We start from the raw sequence: 21,188 nt of genomic DNA on the forward strand, positions 1-21,188 counted from the left end.
AAGCCGAGACCTATTTTAGGGTAGCCAAAGAAGACGCGTCTGAGAAAAGGCAGTAAGGTCTGGGGAGGCAAAGTACTGAGTGGAATGGGGATTACTACCAGGTGGAAATTAGAGGAAACTAGTGTTCATGAAACTAGCAGCTTTATTGCCTGTCACAGTCCCGGTCTTCACTTCAGGAGGTTCCGAAGTGCTTGAGGGAGGAAAACCTGTAAGAAATGATGGAGGTCAGGGAACAGGCCTTGAGAATCCTGGACTGGGGTCACGGTGAGAGTCTGGTCAGCCTGGGAGGCAGAGGCCACAAAGGTCAGGAGCGGCTCTGCCTCTGGCCGCTGTGCAGCACTGCTCAGTCCTCTTAGCTCCTGGGTGACCTGGGCCTCCACGGCCAGCCACTCCGAGGTGCCGTCTCCACCTCCGCCTCTCTCCTTGGTTTGCTGCTGCAAGCGTCGCCGGGCCCGCCGCCGCCCCTGCCACACTCGGTGCCACAGGGCACAGCGCCAGCTCACAGAGCAGAGTGACACCCCCTTCCCTGTCTCACCCCAAGACCCGTCTCCAGCTGCCTCGAGTCCCTTGGGCTCCTGCTCTGCCAGTGCTGCATGGCCCGCCTGCCCCTCTTCTCCAGGGGCGAGCTGCTTTCCGGGCATCTGGGGTGGCTCCCCTGGCTGCCCAGGGCTCTGCCCCCAGTCCTGTACCATCTCTCCAGCCTCTACAACCATTTCCTCCACCCCGTCTTCACTGTGATCCCCGATACATCCCTGCTGCTCCTCCTGCCCCTCCTCACAGCTTTTTTCCTGTCCATCTAGTTTCAACCTTTTGCTTGTCCTTCCCTGAGGAGACTCAGGGCCCCCCCTGTCTGACCGCAGTCTCTTGGTTCCCTGTTCTATATGGCACCCTAACGCTTCCCTTAACACCTGGGCCAGGGCAGCAGTGAGCCGGGCGAAGGGGGCAGGGGGTAAGGAGATGGGTGTTGCAGACAGCAAGGAACTAGGGGAGCTGGGCTGCAGAAGGGGGAGCAGCCCCCAGTCGCGGCCCCGGGAGGAGCGGCGCTGGTACTGGAGGCTCCGGCAGTAATTGGCCGCCACCCGGCAGCTGATCTGTAGGCGTCCAGCTACCCGGCTAGTCACATTGGCTGCCACATTGTGACTCAGGTCAAAGGGGTCCTGGAGATTCATGGGGCCAAGGCGCAGACCCTCCCAGCGATCAGAGGGCAGGCCCCCTGCCACAGGCAGTGCCTGACCCTCCCGCAGGGACAGCAGTGAGCCACGAAGATCCCAACAAGAGACGCAGGAGAAGAACTGGGCTAGCAGAGAACCTGGAGGAGGAAGAAGACCAGGCAGAAGGGGTTACTTAGAGGCCAGAAATGAAATAGGCCTGCACTAGACACATTCTCTACGAACTTTCTTTTCCCTTCCAAGGAGCTCAGAAGAGTGTCAGAAGCCAGACTTCTTTGATCTTTATATAAACAAGAGGTCCAGCCTCTCTCCCCACATGCCCCGTGTCCCCAGCAACCTCCTTCCCCAGATGCTGCTCCTTCCCCTCACCAGCAGTGTAACCTTGAGCAGCCACTTAAGTGCTCCAAGACATGGCTTCTTCATCTGTAAAATGGTATTAAGGATACTAGCTATCCCACGAGGTTGCTGGGCAAACCATGCCAGGCCAACAGTAACTGCTGGATATGACCTATAGTCGTGTTTAACATCATTTATTAATCCTCCAGCGGGCTCCCCAAACTCACTGAGGGGCTCCTTATTGGTGCTGGGCTCCAGTCTTGAGGCATCCCTGGGGAAACTACAGTCCCAGCCATCAACCTCCACCTGCTCACCCTCCCCTGCAAAGGAAAAAAGGTGAGGGTCAGCCCGGAAGCAGAAAGATTTGGGGGTGACAGCAGAGATCTCATTCCTGGGGCAGCTTAGCGCGTCGAAATGAGACACAGAAGAGGAAAGCGGAAGCTAACAAGAAAAGGTGGGTGGCAGCCAGGCCACTGTACCTGCTTTCTGGGTGAGCTGGGACACAGTGGGCAACACAGGAGGGTCCCTGGTCTGAAGGAAATAGATCACGAGCAAGGTCAGGGCGTAGTTACTGAGGAGGGGGCCACTTCCTGGGTAAACAAGAATTCCAGTTAGATTGGAGATGCATGTAACACCCTGGTTGGTTCTCTCAACCCTCGTTCCTGTACAAACCCCCCTCTCTTCCCCGAACCCCCACCTTTGCCCCAACGCCAGTTCAAGCCCAAGTCTGTCCGGATCCATTCTCACCCGACAGCCCTCGACCCTGAGCCCAGCAGCGCAGGGTGTACACCAGGGGCCGAACTCGCCCATCCAACTCCGAGCAGAGACTCAGGAAGCGAGAGTTCTGCAGGGCCAGCCTGGAACAGAAACAAGAGCGTCAGTGCTGGGGAACCCTCTGAACAATCACCCCAGCCCGTGTTCCAGGCCCGCAGAACGGGGGTCCAGCTGGAGTAAGGCCAAGAGAGGGTTTCCCAAGCGTTTGCTGACCCAGTCATGTGAACCGGCAAGCAAAGAAAGGACAAGCAAAAGGACGTCACAAGTGTTCAGGAAACATGACATCCTATATGCCTGTCCTAGATAGGATGTTAGAGAAGGGTTTCCTTACAAGACTGCTCAAAGCCTTTCATACGCAAAGAAACAAAGACTGGAAGGGAGGGAGGAAGACAGAAAGAGGACGTGGGGAGATGGGTGGGGAGGGAGAAACTGACTTGCATCTAATTTAGCATTTCCCAAACTTACTCAACACTTGAACTCTCTTCTAAATCCCCTAAAAATAGTATTCGAAGGAACACACTTTACATTCGTGAAAATGGATGCCAGACAGGAGAAAAATGGCAGAAAGAGGCATGGGACCCAACTAAGATAATCTCGAGGTTCAGCTAGTGCAAAAGCTTCCCACCCCCAGGCGCTCTCTTCACCCATCCCAGAGTGCTCAGCTGGACTTCCCAACCACCCCCTATACAAAGGTACCGGTTACTGAGGGAGACGTCACCGTGAAGACCTGAAGGCCGATGGCAAAACTTGACCACAGGGCGTCGGGCAGTGGGCACAGTTTGGACTCGGTACACTCCAGGGACACAGCCCCGAAGAATGGATCCCACCAACTCCAGCATGGCTACTCCCTCTGTTTTCTCCCCCCTTAGGACCTCTGCTAGTTCCAGGGCCTTCCCCAGGTCCCCCTCTCCCGGGTCTTCCTGCAGTGGTGAGGCTGGAGGCAGGGACTGGGGAGAGGCAAGGGTCTCAGAGGCCAAAGCAGAGTCCGGAGTCTGGGGTGCCAGTGAAGAGGAAGGAGTTTCAAAATCCAGGGCTTCTGAGTCTTGGGGAGAAGGAGGCTCTGAGTCTGGAGGGGAAGCCAGGGTACAGCCCAGGGCTTGAGGATCCAGTGGTGATGCAAGGGCTGAGTCCAAAGATGGAGACTCAGGGGCCTTTGGGGCTGGCTGCGGGCAGAAATGGGTTCAGTGAATATTCACCTCTCCTGCTGTCCCCCATCTGGGCAACATTCCCCAGAATATATCTATTACTGCTTATATGCTAGGTTCCGTTCCAAGGACTTTATATATATTAACTCAGTTAATCCTCACAACCCCTTTTAAAATTAAACTTAAAAAAAAAAGATTTTATTTTTTTGACAGAGAGAAAGAAAGAGAGCACAAGCAGGGGGAGCAGCAGGCAGAGGGAGAAGGAGACTCCCCTCTGAGCAAGGAGCCCGATGTGGGACTCGATCCCAGGACCCTGGCATCATGACCTGAGTGAAAGCAGACACTTAACTGACTAAGCCACCCAAGTTTCCCTAAAAATAACTTTTAGTGCCACACAATGAATGGTCTGTATTCTACCAAGATGCCACTGTCATGAAAGATAAAAGGCAGAGGAACTGTAAAGGAGACTGAGGGGCCAATGCTAGCCTGGGACTGGGCAGCTGATAACTGCAGGCAATGGACTGCAGACTGAAATCTCAGAACATTTTACACCCGCGCCAGGGAACACATTCGTCCTTGCTAACGGTACTGTGGCTGTACCCAAGGATGCCTTTGTGTTTCCCCAATAGATAATGGACTATTATGGGCATCATGTATGCTCTCAAATGACTCTGAAAATATAAAGTGTGTGTGTGCATGTGTCTATATGTAGGCAGAAAGAAAAAACAGACTGATAAATTTTTTATTTTTTTTTTAAATGTATATATGCTTTTTATTTGACAGAGAGAAACACAGCAAGAAAGGGAACACAAGCAGGGGGAGTGGGAGAGGGAGAAGCAGGCTCCACACTAAGCAGGGAGCCCCATGCAGGGCTAGATCTCAGGACACTGGGATCATGACCTGAGCCAAAGGCAGACGCCTAACACCTAAGCCACGCAGGCACCCCTAAATTTATTTTTTAAATAACCCTTTTTGTGGTGCCCCTGGGTGGCTCAGTCAGTTAGGCATCTGACTCTTGGTTTCATCTCAGGTCATGATCTCAGGGTTGTGAGGTCAAGCCCCACATCAGGCTCTGCATTCAGTGTGGAGTCTGCTTGAGATTTTCTCTCCCTCTGTCCCTCCCTCCGCTCAAGCCCAATTTCTCTCTCTCAATAAACAAATAAAATATTTAAAATAAGGTAGGGAGTATATGAAAACTCTGTACTTTTTGCTCAATTTTGCTGTGAACCTAAAGCTGCTCTAAAAAAACAAAGCCTATTAAAAAAAAATACTAACAACCCTTTCCTATTCCAAAAGCAGAATCAATATATTAGATGTTAGAAAATACAGATAAGTAGGGGTGCCTGGGTGGCTCAGTCGTTAAGCTTCTGCCTTCGGCCCAGGTCATCATCCCAGGGTCCTGGGATGGAGCCCCACTTCGGGCTCCCTGCTCAGCAGGAAGCCTGTTTCTCCCTCTCCCACTCCCCACGCTTGTGTTCCCTCTCTTGCTGTGTCTTTCTCTGTCAAATAAATAAATAAAATCTTAAAAAAATATACAGATAAATAAAGACATAACCCCAAAATTACTTTATGTTCTCATATTTCTTTTCCAAAATACAGTATTATATACACCTGTATATAAAAACAGAAAAATCTGTTTTTCTCCTATTCCCAATGCCATATATCCTGTGTCAAGTCATATTCATCCTATCTAATACCCATCTAATACATTCACATTTCTGCAATTACAATAACCCTTTCGGGTTCCATTATCCCTGTTTCACAAAGGGGGAACTAAGGCATGAGGGAGATGGTGCTTGCCCAGAGTCCCATAAGCATCCCCACTGACTCTTCCCAGATGCTTCCCCAGTCACTCACCTGGGACTCTTCCAAGTCACCCAGATCCAAGAAGAGGTCAAGATCACAGCCGTGGACATCAAAACTGTTTATGGAAGAGCCAAAAGGATGGACCACACAGCCTGGATGCCGAGCAGAAAATAAAGGCCGAGCGGCATTAGAGAGGAGTGTGGGGTGGAAGAACACAGTGGGGCACACAGAACAAGGAACAGCCAAATAAATGCCTCTCCCTGAGGGAGAACTGGGGGATGGGGGATGGGGAAGGAGGACGGCGAGGGAGGACAGGGAGGGAGGACAGGGAGGTTTCAGGCATGATAAAGGAAGTGACTCACCGGGAAAGAACTCTGTGAAGACCTCTTGCATCAGGGCTACCACGAGGCTCCGAAGCTGTCGCTCAGCCTCAGACAACTCCCTCAGCCCCACGAGCTTCACCATTTGTGCCCCCACATCTGGGGCCTCAGCTAGTGCTTTGGCCAGCTGGTCACTCTCAGGGGCTGCTCCTTTGGGGGATTTGGAGGCCGGGCTCTGGAACTCTTTCTGCTCCCGTGGTCTGACCCGCAGGCGATGTCCTCCCAGGGTGTGCTGGGGCTGCGACAAGACAGCTTCCCGGGTCCCAATGTCCCCCAACTCCACAATAGCAAACACTCCCTGGCAAACCACAACAGAGGCAGGGATCATGGTTTTGGAATAAAAAATCCAAACACACGGTTTGACACTGAGTGGGATTCTTTGAAATGGGGACCACCCTATGAATTGGGAATATCTGCTTAATGTTTCTGGAACAGGGAACATATTAGAAAAACAATTCTCTCCCTCACTCCCATGCCACACATTTTACTCCCATCCCAGTCTGCCTCTGAAAATGCCATTTTATTTATTCCACTCTCCCCTGCTCTTACCAATGACATGATTTCGCTGCTTATACTATGAGGCATCCCCTAACTTTTCCTTTTAACTTAATTAGACCTTTCAGTGTTGATTTAGAATCCATATAATGAGCTGTGCTAGGTGGAAATATAAATACACCCTACCTTAAATAGACTTCCTATCTAGAAATAGCAGCAACATGACACCGTGATGCTATGATCTGGTTGAGTTCCATGATATTCACTGGGAGATAGATAGATTTTTTTTCTTTTTTTTTTTTTTAAGGTTTATTTATTTATTTATTTTACAGAGAGAGAGAGAGAGAGAGAGAGAGTGTTAGTTCACAAGTAGGCAGAGAGGCATGCAGAGAGAGAAAGAGAGAAAGGGAGAAGCAGGCTCCCTGCTGAGCAGAGAGCCCAATGCAGGGCTTGATCCCAGGACCCTGAGGTCATGAGCTGAGCCGAAGGCAGAGGCTCAACCCACTGAGCCACCCAGGCGCCCCTTTTTTTTTTCTTTTTAAAGCAAAATGTTACCAGGAACAGGAAAAATACGACTGCCTTGGGGCAAAAGTCCATATCCTTTCACATTCTCTTCAGTAGTAACGACAGAGCCTCATCCTGCTTGTAACAAGGTATGTATATCAACTAAGACAGTGTGATATTGGGGTGCCTGGCTGGCTCAGACCCTGGAGCCTGCATCTCTTGATCTCGGGGTCTTGAGTTCAATCCCCATGTCGGGTGTAGAGGTCACTTAAAAAAAAAGGAAAAGATGACGCTGGGTGGCTCAGTGAGTTAGGGCCTCTGCCTTTGGCTTGGGTCGTGATCTCAGGGTCCTGAGATCGAGCCCCGCCTCGGGCTCTCTGCTCAGCTGGGAGCCTGCTTCTCCCTCTCTCTCTGCCTGCCTCTCTGCCTACTTGTGATCTCTCTCTCTGTCAAATAAATAAATAAAATCTTTAAAAAAAAAAAAAAAAGGAGAAGAAAATAGACAGACACTGGCACAAAGACAGTCATTCAGAGGAAGGAAATGAATCAAAGACTCCATAAATTAAGCCCATACCTCTATGGTCAACTGATTCTCAACAAAGTTGTCAAGTCTATTCAATGAGGAAAGAACAGCCTTCCCAACATATGGTGCTGGGACAGCTGGATAGCCACATGTGGAAGAACGAAATTGACCCTACCTTACACCATATAAAAAATTAATGAAATGGGGGGTAGGGGGGACAAGGGGGAGCAGCCTCCCCAGCACACAGGCTTGAATCACACGTAAGGAGTGATAAAACATTCTGGAAGGATGCATACATATACTAACAACCCCTAAATTCTGTACTTTAAAGGTGTGAATTTTGTGCTATGTAACTCACAACTCAATCGAAAATACAAGCACAGTGGGGGGGGGGGCTGTGCCCTTTCTACCCTCCCTTCCACCCCACGCCAAACACGGCAAAGAACCATAGTGAAACTAAGGAGACAGGCAGCCACTTGGACCTGCCCAAGCCCGTCTTCTGACACTGAGGATTCACAATGCTCACCAGACTGCAGTTCAACCGCAACTATGCAACCAAAGCCCCTGCTAGAAATCAGGCGTGTCTTTGCCTGGCCTCATCTTTGCGTGCACATTTCTCTCAAGAAACTAAAATTCAGGGGCGCCTGGGTGGCTCAGGGGGTTAAAGCCTCTGCCTTCGGCTCGGGTCATGATCCCAGGGTCCTGGGTTCGAGCCCCGCATCGGGCTCTCTGCTCAGCAAGGGGCCGGCTTCCCCTCCTTCTCTCTCTGCCTGCCTCTCTGCCTACTTGTGATCTCTGTCAAAAAAATAAATAAAAATCTTTAAAAAAAAAAAAAAAAGGTCATTCTCTACAACTGAAACAAATAAAAACAGGGATACTGAGTTTTCTGAAAAAGGAATCTGGGGCAGACATTGCCAACTGCCCTCCCAATATATATTTTGCTTTTCTTTCTTACTAACAGAGTCCCAAAGGTTCAGAAGGGCAAGGTGTCCAGCTTAAAGAACTTCATTTCCCAGGCTTGCCTGAAGCTAGGGGTAACCATGTGATAGAATTCAGGCCAATGAAAAGTCTAATGAAGAGGGCCCTGAGAAAGATATTTTCCTGGAAAGTAAAGAAAAGCAGGGGAAGACAGCACTAGCCTTTTATATTCTATCCTTTGGACTGCCCCTTTCTCTTATCTGAAGATGTGCAAACAGCATTATCACAACTAGGAAGGGAGAGCCAGGTGCCAATAATGACAGAGCAGGAAAACTGTAAAGTGCTGGACTGCCCAGGACTGGACTTCTTGTTAAGGAGAACAATTAAACCCCTTTTGGTAAAGCCTCTGTGGGTCAGTTGCCGAATGTGATCTCTAAGAAAAACACACCCAGCCCGGCCTAAGAGAAGACGTGGGCTACCAAAGCCATTTGGAGTCACCTAAGCCACGCCTACACAACCAGAGCACAGTCTCAGAACTATAATATGATTACACAACAGAGCAATACAACAATGAACTTCTTCCAAAGAACTAAACAGAAACCGACAAACCACCTGCGTAGAAGACCAAAAGGACCACAAAGAAGCAGCTTATTTGTCTAGCACTGTCCAGAAGACAGGGTAATTTGACCAACTAATTTCAATACCTCACACTCTAAGTTAATAAACTGCTAGCTGGTTTATAAACCAGTCTCTTGTGGGGTTAGGATAGATCTCCCGATGCTGTGGCCTTAAAGCACCTACTTCATTGTAATACTCGTTTAACTGTCTACTTTATTCACTAGACAATGAGCTCTGAGCCTGCATGGGCCACATCCATCCCATTCACTATGGAAAACATAGCTCTTAGGCAGCTGGGTGGTGCAGTCAGTTAAGCACCCGACTCTTGGTTTCAGCTCAGGTCATGATCTCAGGGTCGTGAGATCGAGCTCCATGTCAGGCTCCATGCTCAGTATGGAGTCTGCTTAAGATTCTCTCTCCCTCTCTCTCTTTCCCCCTCTCTCAGCTCACAAAGCTGGACTGGTCCAAGTACTGTGGTGTCCATCAAGGAAAGGCCCCACAAGGCACCAGCTGAAACAGGGCTGCTGGTTTCTCTCTCATTTCTTTTTGGATGTGGCACACCGGACTCATTCTTTACCCTAAGAGCCATTCACTCTACCTTGTCCTTGTCCATGACAACACTGGCCACGGGTCCAAATGCCTGGAAGTACTGAGTGAGCTGAGCAGAATCCACATCCCGGGGAAAGCCACTGACAAACACACTTCGGAGTCCCTGGGCCTTTCGGGCAGCTCGTAGTTCTACCAGGTGCCGGTGCTTCCGGCCCCCCAAATGGGCATCTAGGCTGGGTCCTGCAAAGATAATCGCAAAACACACCCTTCAGTGTACTTACATGCTGGCTTTACCTATATGCACTCCTAACTCCTACTAATCCTTCCAAGCCACAGAAAGTGTGACCTTTGAATATACAAAGTCCTGGCTCTTTTCACCTTCCTCTCTTGTCCATTTGCCTATATAAGATATTCTAAGTGGTCCCCAGGAAAACTAGCTACAAGTTTTTTTTAAACCATCTCTAAGTACTAGGTAGAGCAACACCTGCAAATTGTAAAAAAAAAAAAAAAAAAAAAATTAACAGGAAACTTACCCCGATCATATACAGAAGAACGAAACAAAGCAAGACCCTAGACTACTCCCTCAAGGATGGTCTCTAGGTATGGTACAGAAATTTCAAGTGCATAATTTGAGGTCACACTGCCCAAGTTTAAATCCCAGGTCTGGTAAACTGTGTGAGATCTTGGGCAAGTTACTTAACCTCTCTGTGCATCAGTGTCCTGGGTCACAAACTGAAGATATTAATAGTACTTACCACAAGGGTCTTATGCAATATAGAGTACCTGGCACAGTCTGATACATGTTGAACATGGGAAAAGTTAGCAATTATTATTTTTATTAAATTCTGGGTCAGCTGTTTATTGTCACCAATGTATATGTTGGACCAGGGAAGACTATGCTGGATTTTTGGCTTGCCTCAGGGGACAAATAGTGATAATGCCATTCACAAAGAAAAAGAACAGAAGATCTTGTTTAGGGAAGATCAGGATTCCAGACTTCAGAAGTGGAATTAGAGGGCGTCTGGGTGGCCCAGTCAGCTAAGCATCTGTCTTCGACTCAGGTCATGATCCCAGGGTCCTGGGATTGAGTCCTGCATGGCGCTCAGAGCCTGCTTCTCAAAAACAAATAAATCTTTAAAGAAGAAGAAGAATTTGAGGTTTCATGGAGTCCCCTGCGCTGTCACACAAGAACCCTGATTACTTTGCCAAACCCACCTCCTACTCCTGCATGCCATGCTCCTTCGTATACCTCTGCCTTTGGGTAGCTCCTCTGTAGGGCTTCCCTTCGTTAATTACTACTTTCTCTGTGATCCTACAGCTCTCCAAACATATCTATTGAGCACTGCAATTGTCTCCACCTCTCAATGGTGAGCTCCTTCATCTCTGAATCCCCTCACCCCACCCGAGAGCCCAGCTGAGTACCAGACACAAAGGTGGCGTCCGACAAATGACAGTTTAAGAGGGAATAAGATAATGAAATTTTCGTTGTGGAGATTTCGGATACTAGGAAGGAGGGGGTAAAGTGGTGGGACTTCCGCCACTCTCCAATCCCTTGTACAGGCGGAGTGAAAACGGAGACGAGTGACCCTACCAAACGACTTGTCAAGAACTATGACCTAGAACCCTAACTTTCGCTAGGACCCACAGACGAGAACTCACAACCACCCCCTCACAAGCCACCGCTTACGGTTGGCTGTAGTAACGTGGCAGAGGCAGCAGCGGAAACCCCCACGGGGCAACGATTGGACATCCGAATCCACTGCCGCCATCGCGACTCTCCAGTACCGACAACACACAACCCGTTCTGCTACCGCCGGAACTCACGCCTACAAATCGCAACGCGCTCCGAAGCAACTTCCGCCAGCTCATAGGAAGTGACGTAGTATCGACCATCGCGCAGGCACACTCCTCCGGAAACAGCTCCTTCGACTCAGGGTTCCGCTTTCATCCCCGTTAAGTCTCTTCCACCAGCTTCAGGAAAAGCCGCCCATCTTTGATACTTATCTGCATGCTGTAAGCCGATTGGTGTGCTCTGAGCCATTCAGGCGTTGATTGACCCAACGAATCATGAATATTCATGAAGGCGACCACAAATGCCTGCACCGGGGCCCTTTGAAGTCAATCCGCTGTTTCCCTGCTGCTTGGTTAGGGGGCGGTTTCGCAGGTATCTTCCCTCTCGGGGCGATAGGCACCCGCGGCGCTCCATCCTCAAACCCGTATTTACCTGGCGAATAAAGGCGGAGGATGAGCCGACTTCACGAAGCTCAAGGCTGTCCCCGGACTCCCGAGTTCCTTAGGGCTGCTGCTCTCTCTCTGCCCTCGGTCCTCCCTCCAAATGGGTGTTCTGCGACCACTTCCCAGCCGGGTTAGGGAGCTATTACCCCACTGGGCGCCTTCCAGACTCCACTCAGCCACAGCCAGATCTCTGCGGCCCCGTGAGTCAGACTTTCCTTCCGCAAGAGTGGACGCCGGAGTCACCGGCCCACCCAAGGTATGCGGTGGGGCCTATTACCGCCTTCCTATGGCCAGAGCCACCGGCCCACTTCAAGGTATGCGGTGGGACTCACTATGCCTTCAATGCAGCGGAGTGAGGATATCGTTCAGAGGATATGCTGCTTTCCCCAGACGGGTATAAGTGGTCAGTTCCTCCTGATACTGCCCAGGTGTAAGCTCGGAATGGGGAGAGTGAAGGGGCTGTGAGCCCCCAGGGGCAGAGAACGGGATGGAGATGACTCAGAAGGGCTACGTAGCTCCTGCTGTGGTTATCGGCCCACAGCTCTGGACTGTGAAAAGCACACCTGACCTAAGGCAAACACCTGAAGGTCTATAAACTTAAACAATTCCCAACTGCTGAGGCTGTTGCCCTACAGGGAAGGAAGTGCAGAAGGAACACAGAGTAAGTTTAACTTCACCTACATTCTCCCAAGGGTGCGCCTCCTGTTGGGCCCTGCTCAGGCTTCTGTTTCCCAAAACCAAGAAGCAGGAGACGGTTCTAGAGTAGGCCTCTAGATAGGCCCCACTATCAAGGCAGGTGCTGAGGCTGGTCTCGGGAATCCTTGAGCAGCAATCTGTGCAAATACACCACAGAGCTGGGTGGTAAGAGACAGCAGTACCCCCCCAAGATAGGCTGCATCTTGCCCTGGTCTCTAGCAACTCCCAGAATTTCCTGAGATGAGTGTTGGGAAATAGAAAGAAAAGCACCTTCACACTTCCCTTCCTGTGGAAGCCACCAACCATCCAGAGTCCTCTCATTCCAGCTGCTCTGAACAAATCTCTGTGTATCAAGAGGAGCTTGGGTTCCAGCACCACAGGGATCTGGGAAGCAGTTTGAGTCACAGGAAAAAGCTAGCTGGAACAGGCTGCCTGTCCATGCTGCCTGTCTCCTAAAGCTGTTCTTGGGGAAAGTCCCATCTGTACCTCCTTCATTATCCGTTGTCCTTTATTTTCCCAATTGCAGACACCGCCCTCTCCCCTCCCCACCCCCCACAGCAGAGAACAGCTGAGCCAGGAGAAGCTGAAGAAAACAGCTTTTTATTTGTTACTAAAGAACCAATTACAGAATCCGAGGTTAAAAAAACGGACAAAAGATCTTTATTTCTGAGAATTGGCGTACAAAAGGCGGAGGGGGCAGAGGGAGGGAAGGAAAAGAGAGAGCATGGGCTGGGGTTGATGCCAGCTTAGGCTTAGGGGCCTCAAACTCCAATTAGGAAAGTCCGGACACCGGACAGGAAGAGAAACCCCCATTAGAAAAAAAAGATAGACATGGCAGTCATGGCAGTACACGTCCCCCTCCCCCAACCACCACCTCCTATCCATTTACTCTTCCCCCTCCCCCATCCCCTTTCACAAAGGGAGGCAAAATTTTAAAAAAATTAAAAAACCCTCCCCCCAAAACTGTCCAAGACAACTGTGGGTCCTACCCCCCAAAACAGGCTAGGTTCCCACAATGGGTCAAGTTCCTGCAGTGTGCCTTCCACCACCAGGTGTGGAGAAGCGTGGGAAAGGGACAAGCCTCCAAGTGGTAACACCAGAGGGCGCCCAACCCCTCCAAGGACACACACTCACTTGCTCCCTCCCTCCCTCACTCCTCATTCCCTTTGATACTAAAAGGAAGGGAGGTTGGATGCCCTGGGCACCCACCCTCTAGCTTTCAGCCCACCTCCCTTCCCCCACAGATGCTCAATCCTCCAGGACAATGGGCTCATTGGTGCTGGCAGGATGTGAGGGTGCAGACAGTGGGACTGGGGGCCGCACTGCAATCAGTGGTGGCTTCACCTTCAGGGGCAAGTTGGGCCGGCGGGCAGCTCGCCGCATTTCCAGATGGGTCAGAGCCTTCCGCAGGGCCCTGGCCAGGAAAAGAAGAGTGGAATGAAAAAAGCTAATAAGACTCTTGAGGTGAAACCCCAGATTTCATACTCCAGTTCTGCCTTCTGGCCCATTCTTTCCTGACATCCCCATCCCACACCCAGTCCTCCTGGAGCTGGTCTCACTCAGAACTGGTATTATCCTTACCCACCAATCTGAGCTGTCAACCTCTCAGCCCCTCCCATGGTGGCCTCCCTACCTGGTATCCTTTGTGGCCACAAACACCACAGGATTGGGGGCATCAGCTGGGTTTAGTTTTTGACGCTTGGCTGCTGGCTGTGAGCCGGAGCGAATCCCTGAGGCCAGAGGCCTTCCATTGGCAGAGAAGGGGACCCCCGCTCCTGCCATCTGGAAAGTGGGGGGGTGGGGGGACAGCACAATGAGAGAGGACTCACAGATTCCAATCAGAAATAAAAGCCCACCCAATCAGTCTGGCTCGCTCCAGCTGTCAACTCACAGTTTCATAGGCCCGTTTCACCATAATGCCCCCCAGACCCCGGTTCTGGGTCAGCTGGTTTCTGTTGATCGGCGTCTTGGTACCCCGAGGTGTTTTTGGTTTCAGAGGCGCCTGGGCCACTGCCAAGGAAAACATAAGAGAAAACTTAGAGAACTTTCATGCTTTCTCTTCTCTATGTAGTTTCCCCGGGCATCCCCAAAAGCAGTGATGGGGAGAGGGGTCTGGCAAGCAATTAGCACATGAGTGTGATCTTATCATTCATTACGGGTAGCTTATGAGAACTGTTATTAATGAACAAAAGCAGAGGCTGTTAGACTAAATCTCGTTGGACTTTGACGGTGAAAGGATGACAGAGAACCTGACACCACCTGACCAGTTCCATCCCCTACCCAAATCTTTGACGATGGTTGCCAGCGGCAGCCGCACCAGAGGATGAATCTTCAATGGAGTCTTCGCAGCCTTAGGAAGTCGAATGGAGCCTAGAGAACAAAGAAGAAAATTCTTGAAGGGGCTTCGCTATTCAGGCCTCTCCTATGGCCAGGAGCCACATCTACTCGCCTTCCCAAGCACTGTGGCCTGCCATCCCTGCTGTCATTAGACCTCCAGAGAAACACTGGTCTCCGCTCTGCTTTCTGGCCAGAGCATCCCGACCTGCCACTAGCCCCACCACTCCTGCCCTTACACTCCGCCTTGATGGCATTGGCATTGATAGGGGCATAGGGTCGTCGGGCAGCCCTCCTCGGCTGTAACAGGTCCCTGCACATGCGTCTGGCCAGACGGGTCAGCTTTGTGGTCTGGAGCAGGAATGTTTGCCTGTTCTTAGCCAGCAGCTTGGCCCGGTTGGCGCTGGTCGTATAGGGAGAGAGACTCTGAGCTTCAGGTCTAGACAAATGACCCCTCGAGTGTGGCTCCTGGAAGAAAGACATGGGAAAAAGGAGAGCCCAGATGGACACTGGGGCTCTTCTTTCTTCCATTCTCCACAAAAAGCAATTTATTCCTGCCTGATCTCTTTACTGCCATCCCGACCTCCCCGTCTCTCCAACCACCATCGAGCACCCCCTCCCCACCCACATGCACATCAAACCATCACCAAACCATCACCATTTAAGGGGTTGGGTGTTCTGGCTTTCACCTAAAGCTCCCATCAATATGCTTAACTGCTCTCCCCGCCCTGCTCCCCATCAGTCCTTACTGTTGTGCCCCGAGCAGCTCCCTCAAGCTGGGTCGGGGTCTTCAGCCCCCCATACTTCTTCCAGTAGATCCAACAGGAAGCACAGAGCCGGCACTGCATGTTGGGTGGGCCCCAGGCGTACCACTGGGCAGACTGTGTGGCTGCAGGAGCATGGAGAGAAGGGGGGAGTTTGGGAAGAATATGTCACCTGAGCCCCTCAGGTCCTTGGGCCAGAGAAGACCTTACCCACCCGCAACATCCCTATCCTTCCCTGGAACTCACTGTGGCAGCTCTCGCAAGTGAGGCCCTTCTGGAATCCAGCCCCATTCATGCCGGGTTTCGAGCCCACAGAGATGATCTGGTTAGGATTTGGCTTAGTACTAATGGGAACAGTGTGGGGAGAAACCAGGAACTGGTCAAGGAAGAGAATCCCATTTCCACCTCGTGTCTATCATCATTTGACTCTTTGACCCTGACTCCCGCCCACCGCCAATCTCTGAGAAAAGCATGAGCTGGAGGAGAGAGAAAGAAAAAGAATGCACCAGCCTCCCCCACCTACCACACTTACTAGGTAGGGATATAGACTTGTTTTAGTTTGCTGTCTGCTTCAGCAGCTTTCAACCTTTTCTGCAGGAAGGGAAAAAAGAAAGGAAGAGGCGGATCAGAGCATCTCTGCAGGAGAATGTCATCAACTCCCAAAGGCAGAGGTGAGCAGGAGGCCCCTGGTCCAGCCTTCCCAGCCCAGCCCGTACCTGCTGAATATAGCGGTCTGTGGTTTTCCACATGTAATAAAACTGGACTATGCTGGCGAGTGACTTCCAAGGCAGCTAAGGAGACAGAGGGAAGAAGCAGAGCTGGCATTGGCCCCAGGTCCTGGTTCCCTCACCTGTCATCTCTTCCACCTCTCCACCCAGCCCCATCCACTTACGAAGTCCTGGCGAATATCATTGAAATCCTTCCCGTACTTCTCCAGGGCCTCCTCAAACAACATGGCCTCGGAGGCAGACCACTCCTCCATCTCATCCCGACACAGCACCGGGCCCCCCTGGGGCACCAGGGTAGACATGGCTTTAGCCAAGTCATAGCCATTCCTCTGCAATGTATCCATCGCATGGAACTACAGGGAAGGTAGGAAACAACGCTGATGGCCCAAGCCCCTCTGCACCATGCCCTCGGAGACCCTTCCTCTCCTGTCCCAGGGCTCTGCAGGTCCCCACGGAGCCCAGAATGTCTGACTGCACAGCCGCATCTGCTCACCAGCGTGATATCTCGGGAAGCGGCGGCTGCGCTCATGTGCAGGCTTGGCTGCCGAATGGAGCTGCTGCAATCCAGGGCTCTTGCAAAGGTGCCCACGGCTCTGAGGAAGAGATTGAGAAGTTAAGAGGGAAAGAAGAAGGCATGAGTGGGCTGAGGAACCAAGCCAAATAAGGAAAACACCCATGCCAAGAAAAAAAAAAAAATCAAGTCCACCTCTGAGAATTCGATGCAAGATGTCCACACCGCCCCCAGCCCATCTTCCCCATCCACCCACCCCTCACCGGGCCACCACGAGAAACTGATCAATCTGCCGGTCTGTCAGAGGGTTGTCTGGGTCCCAGACCTTCATCTCCATCTTCTGTTGGTTCCGATTATCGGATTCCCCTGGGAAACAGGGCGATGGCAACATCAGGGACAGGGAAAAGAGGGTAAGTGTCTTGACACAACAGCACCTCATTCCTCCTTGTCTCCCACTCAGATTCTGTCAGCCCTCTCAACTCTCAAACTTCTCCTCCCAACTGTGCCCAACTGCCCCTCTCAGGTTCCCAGGGTCCCATCCCATCAGGGTGGCAGCAGAGAGTCATGAAGACAGCGCAGCAAACAACTCCACGGCACACCATTCACAGACACTACTGTGTTCCGTGACCCAGCAGCCGTATGGTCTGTCCTGTTGCTTACCCTCTGCCAGGCGATCTGGGATCTCAGCTTGGTATTTGCAACCAACTCTGATCTCCCCCTGATCAGCTAGAAGTGTCTTCTGCACAGGATCAAACACCAGTGAATAAAAAAAGCAGTCCTGGAGACGGGAGGAAAAGGTTAGCAGGCAGCAGTCCTCAGAAGCAGAGGGCAGTGGGGAAGACCCAGAGTTCCCAAAACAGACAGTCTGTCAACCTATACCTCGTCACGGTTCTACCTTCCTCTGGCCTTGTTGGGCATACCCACCCCCTCCTCCTTCTCCCAGCACCTCTTTCTCACCTCCTTTTCCAGGTATTGGCTCAAGATGTCCGTCTCGTTCAAGAGGGTCACACTGCATTTCCCCCTACAGAAAAGAGGTCCGAAAAACCTGGGTGAGCTCCTCGTTCCCTCTCCACAGCATCTCCAATACACCCCCCTCCCCATCTTCTGAACAAGTGCATGCAGGCCACAGTGGCCCAGATCATCCCGTACCGTATGTGTGTGGCTGGTAACGATTCAAACTGCCGAGAAAGAAAAAGCTCCCGGTGCTTCAGCTGATGTCGCTGCTGCTCTGAAACCCCTGGCTGCTTTGATTCTTCCTCAAACTCCCCTGGGAGACGAAGGAGGAAGAAGCCAAGTCAGAAACTAATTCAGAAAGAAGCCACCCTGGAAACTCTAACCCAGGGAAAACACCTTCTATTTACCAGCTGGTTTCTCTGCATTCCCCAGGCACCTGCCTCTCTCAGCTTTAGTCCACCAGTTTTACCACTTAGCCCTCTTCCCCATCACAGCGCTCCAACTCCCCATCGCTAACGTTTTGGGAATAGCTGCTGAGAGCGCACAGAATGCCACAGAAACCCATCCCAAACCCAGGCACCAATGCTCAGAAGCCACTCAGAAAGCACAAATCTGCCCACACGAGGCCCGACAAGAATATCACACTTGTCTCTCTTGCTAAACCAGCCTGAGGTCCAGAAACCCAACAAGGTGAAAAATCATCACACAAGGTTGTGCTTACCAGTTCTTTTCAGATTTCAGGGCTGTCTTTCCTCTTAAACATCATGCAACCCTAACTACCCTTCACTGTCCACTTGGCTAATGATAAGTTTGTGGGGCTTCCAAGGCCAGTACCTCTCAAGCCAGGGCCAACACCTTCTTCCCCAGGCACTGCAACTCTGCCCTGAAACCTTGGTGGAAAGGGTTAACTTGGCTGGGGGCCAACCAAACCAGGAGGGGGCAGGCCAGCCACAGGCCCAGGCTCATTGGTGCATTGTTCCCAACCTCAGGGAGAAGGGGTGGGGGTGGGGGTGCAGCAGGCTCCACCCCTCGCCTGTGTGCTCCGGAAACCCCAGTGCTAAGGCAAGGGGGGACCACACCCCCCAACCCCCTCTGATTGGACAAGGCCAAGGTCAGCCCCTGCCAGATGGGGCTGTAAACCCCAGAGGGCCAGAGAACTTGGTAGGCCTAGCTCCTCCTTAACCCCTTCATGCCCAAAGCTGCCTGAAATAAGGAAAATAATTTCAAAAGGAGGAACACGAGGAAGAAAGAAAACCAAACAAGGAAAGAAAAAAAGAAACTAAAGAAAACAGAAGGAGATATGTTTTTTAAAGACAGATGAAAGCATAAAGAGAGGGAAAACAAGGCAAAAGGCAAAGATGTAAAATGGAGTGGTGAGAAGACAGAACAGCTGAGGAAAAGGGGCAAGAAAACTTTCCTAGCTTCCTATTCTCTCCCTTCAATGTATTCTCACTACCTCGTGATCACAAAATTAGGCTGTTTCCCTATTACACAGGCTTCTAAGTACAAGCTCTTCCTCTTCAACCTTGACCTTTACAATCAGCACTCACTGTCCCAATGTACCCAAAACTGTCCCCCAAGGGTCCTGCTTCTCTAAACCCCTTCCCCATCCCCTATTTAAATACTATCATCACTTTTACACCCATCATTCAGATACACAGTCACACACAAGCCATTTTCTGGCTTTCCTTATCATGGTCTCTCCACCCTGCTTCCAACCCCAACGTGTAAAAACAGGCCTCCCTCCGCAGACCAGGCATTTCCCACCCCCAAACTCACACCCCTGCTTTTGGGCATGCTACCAGAGGAAACACCTGCAGGGACATGCCTGGGCCTCAGATCATGGGGGGGGGGTGTTAGGGTGAGGTGAGGGTGCACAGACACTCACTGGCATTGCTATCAGCCAGGCTGTTGAGGCTACTAGAAATGTCCCTTCGCCGGAAAAGGCACACAACCTTTGCCTCCACGTTTCCGTTTGCAGTCTAAGGGGATAAAAAAAAAATGGCAGTTAAAATTGGTCATTTTAAAGTGGAAACTCATAAAGAAGAAACTAACCACCGTGAATAAGGTTCTAAGGGGTGTAAATAGAAAGACCCGAAAAATTATGAATAAAGAGACTTACACTTATGGACAGACTTCTGAACTTTTTTTTCCCCCAGACTTTCCCTTTCCTTAAACCCCCAGAGATAGAATAGTTACGTTCACACCCAACTCTCTAAACCTTTCCTGAATACATCCAATGAATGAATGAATGAATATGAATGGGCACTTAGGATCGCGTTGGTTCCCCGCCCCCACCCCCTTGGCTTCCACCTGAAGTTAGTGACCTCAGAAGAAAAAGACGCCCCCCCAAGGGGGGATGGGGAGGCAGGACAGGACAGAGGTGGGGCTCTGCTCCACTCACCTTGTTGAGCTCCTCAATCCGTCTAACCAGGTAAGGATTGCTAGAAGAATTTTCAAAATAGACGTAATCTGTAGGAGGAGGTGGGGAAGCATCGGGAAGATCAGAGGAGGAGATGGGAAAGACTGAGTACCAGGGTAGGCGAAAAAGTAGGCCTGAGAGGACCAAAGGATAAGGGTCCAGGTAGCGAGGAGCCTGAAATGTGGAAGTGGAGAGACTACCAGAAAACAAGGGGTTCCCCCACCACCACCCGTGACCACCTAGTTCTTTTATCAAATCCTTCACTCAAAAGTGAGCCTTAGGAGACGAGAAGCAGGGGGCCCCCCCGCAGTCCCCACAACTCAACGGTGGAGTTGCACCCCAGTCTCGGCCAAGAGAGCAACTGTTACTGACTCTAGCGCAGGGTCCGCACCTTTTAGATCCCAGGCGCACAATAACGACCCGGGGGCGGGGAGGAGGAAACCTCCCGTCGGTTCCCGCTCAGGTGGCAGAGCGGTCGCCTCGGCCCCCCCGCGCCCCCTGCGTGCCCTGTCAGTTCCTTCGGAATCACTTTCCGGCCCCACTCCCCGACCCAGGGGCCCCCGACGCGAGCCTGAGAGTGCCGTCGGGGCTGCCCGCAGCCTCTCCGGGAGCCGCGGCGCCCCGCCGCGCGTCGCCGGCCCCGCACACTCGCTCCCCGTGTTCCCGGTTCCGGTTCCGGTCCGCGCTCGGGACCACGCCGCCCCAGGCGCGGCTCCCCGCGCTGCCGGGTGCCGAGCCTCTCCGGCCCCGGACCCCGACCTCTCCCGCCGCGGGCCCCGCAGCCCCTGCGCCCGGTACTCACCCCCCACCCGGTACATGTTGGCCGCCATGGCCGTTCCCGCCGCCGCCTCCGGCCGCACAAAGGGGTCCGGGAGGCTCGCGGGGGCAGGGCTCGGCTCGAGGCGAAGCCCCGAGCGCGGGGCTGGCGCTTCGCGAAGTCTCGGTCGGGGCCGCGCAGCCGGCACCTCCGCTGCCTCAGCCGTCGCGGTTCATCCCGGCCCGCGCTGTCGCCGCCGCCGCTACCGCCTCACGCCCGGGACGCCGAGGCCAGCGCCGGTCCGCTCGGCCTCTTCCGGAACGAGCTCGGCTCCCGCCGGACCGGAGCCAGGCTCCGGCTCCCCCGCCCCCCCGCCGCCCTAGCCAAGCCCCACCAGACGTAGGGCTCTGCCGGCCGCCGGGAAGGCTTGCCCTGCCCGCCTCGGGGTTCGCCTCCTTCCGGAACACCTTCGGCCGATCCGGAGAACAAGGCCCGGCGCTCGGCTCAGGTCGGAGAGCGAGACCCCAGAGCTCGGCTACTTCCGGAAGAGATTCGGCTCCCTCCGGCCAA

At 52.2% G+C, this 21,188-nt stretch overlaps 2 protein-coding genes across 2 annotated transcripts; both read right to left on the reverse strand.

Moving 5' to 3' along the window:
- Positions 1 to 124: 124 nt before the first annotated feature.
- TUT1 (terminal uridylyl transferase 1, U6 snRNA-specific) lies at positions 125 to 11,070 on the reverse strand. Its single transcript, XM_032879236.1, has 9 exons — positions 10,905 to 11,070; positions 9,267 to 9,457; positions 5,593 to 5,908; positions 5,282 to 5,382; positions 2,976 to 3,442; positions 2,253 to 2,362; positions 1,985 to 2,095; positions 1,733 to 1,825; positions 125 to 1,309 (listed from the first exon to the last, which is right to left on the reverse strand). Exons 1-9 carry the CDS (start codon positions 10,984 to 10,986, stop codon positions 168 to 170), a joined length of 2,613 nt encoding a protein of 870 aa, XP_032735127.1. The 5' UTR covers positions 10,987 to 11,070; the 3' UTR covers positions 125 to 167.
- Positions 11,071 to 12,730: 1,660 nt separating this feature from the next.
- On the reverse strand, positions 12,731 to 21,174 carry MTA2 (metastasis associated 1 family member 2). The gene is made up of 18 exons (XM_032879237.1): positions 20,664 to 21,174; positions 19,844 to 19,911; positions 19,328 to 19,421; positions 17,635 to 17,752; positions 17,443 to 17,506; positions 17,146 to 17,263; positions 16,749 to 16,851; positions 16,468 to 16,567; positions 16,139 to 16,327; positions 15,963 to 16,037; positions 15,779 to 15,837; positions 15,493 to 15,590; positions 15,232 to 15,371; positions 14,722 to 14,950; positions 14,429 to 14,518; positions 14,040 to 14,158; positions 13,782 to 13,930; positions 12,731 to 13,562 (listed from the first exon to the last, which is right to left on the reverse strand). The coding sequence occupies exons 1-18, from the start codon at positions 20,689 to 20,691 to the stop codon at positions 13,397 to 13,399; spliced, it is 2,007 nt and encodes a 668-aa protein (XP_032735128.1). The 5' UTR covers positions 20,692 to 21,174; the 3' UTR covers positions 12,731 to 13,396.
- Positions 21,175 to 21,188: the final 14 nt, after the last annotated feature.

The sequence above is a fragment of the Lontra canadensis genome, unplaced genomic scaffold (genome assembly GCF_010015895.1).
Source record: "Lontra canadensis isolate GAN:19392208 unplaced genomic scaffold, GSC_riverotter_1.0 scaffold66, whole genome shotgun sequence".
Lineage (NCBI taxonomy): Eukaryota > Metazoa > Chordata > Mammalia > Carnivora > Mustelidae > Lontra > Lontra canadensis.

What these genes read in the sequence shown, in the direction of transcription:
- MTA2 (XM_032879237.1), bottom strand. Translation starts at nt 20,691, where the DNA reads ATGGCGGCCAACATGTACCGGGTGGGGG. An exon ending in CAGTTTCTCGTGGTGGCCCG is followed by an intron (nt 16,568 to 16,748) that starts GTGAGGGGTGGG and finishes TCTCTTCCTCAG; the next exon opens with AGCCGTGGGCACCTTTGCAA. An exon ending in AACCATCGTCAAAGATTTGG is followed by an intron (nt 14,159 to 14,428) that starts GTAGGGGATGGA and finishes TTTCCTTGGCAG; the next exon opens with TGGCCCAGGCGCCTCTGAAA.
- TUT1 (XM_032879236.1), bottom strand. Translation starts at nt 10,986, where the DNA reads ATGGCGGCAGTGGATTCGGATGTCCAATCGTTGCCCCGTGGGGGTTTC. An exon ending in TTGTCATGGACAAGGACAAG is followed by an intron (nt 5,909 to 9,266) that starts GTAGAGTGAATG and finishes GTGGTTTGCCAG; the next exon opens with GGAGTGTTTGCTATTGTGGA. An exon ending in TCAGGGTCGAGGGCTGTCGG is followed by an intron (nt 2,096 to 2,252) that starts GTGAGAATGGAT and finishes TTGTTTACCCAG; the next exon opens with GAAGTGGCCCCCTCCTCAGT.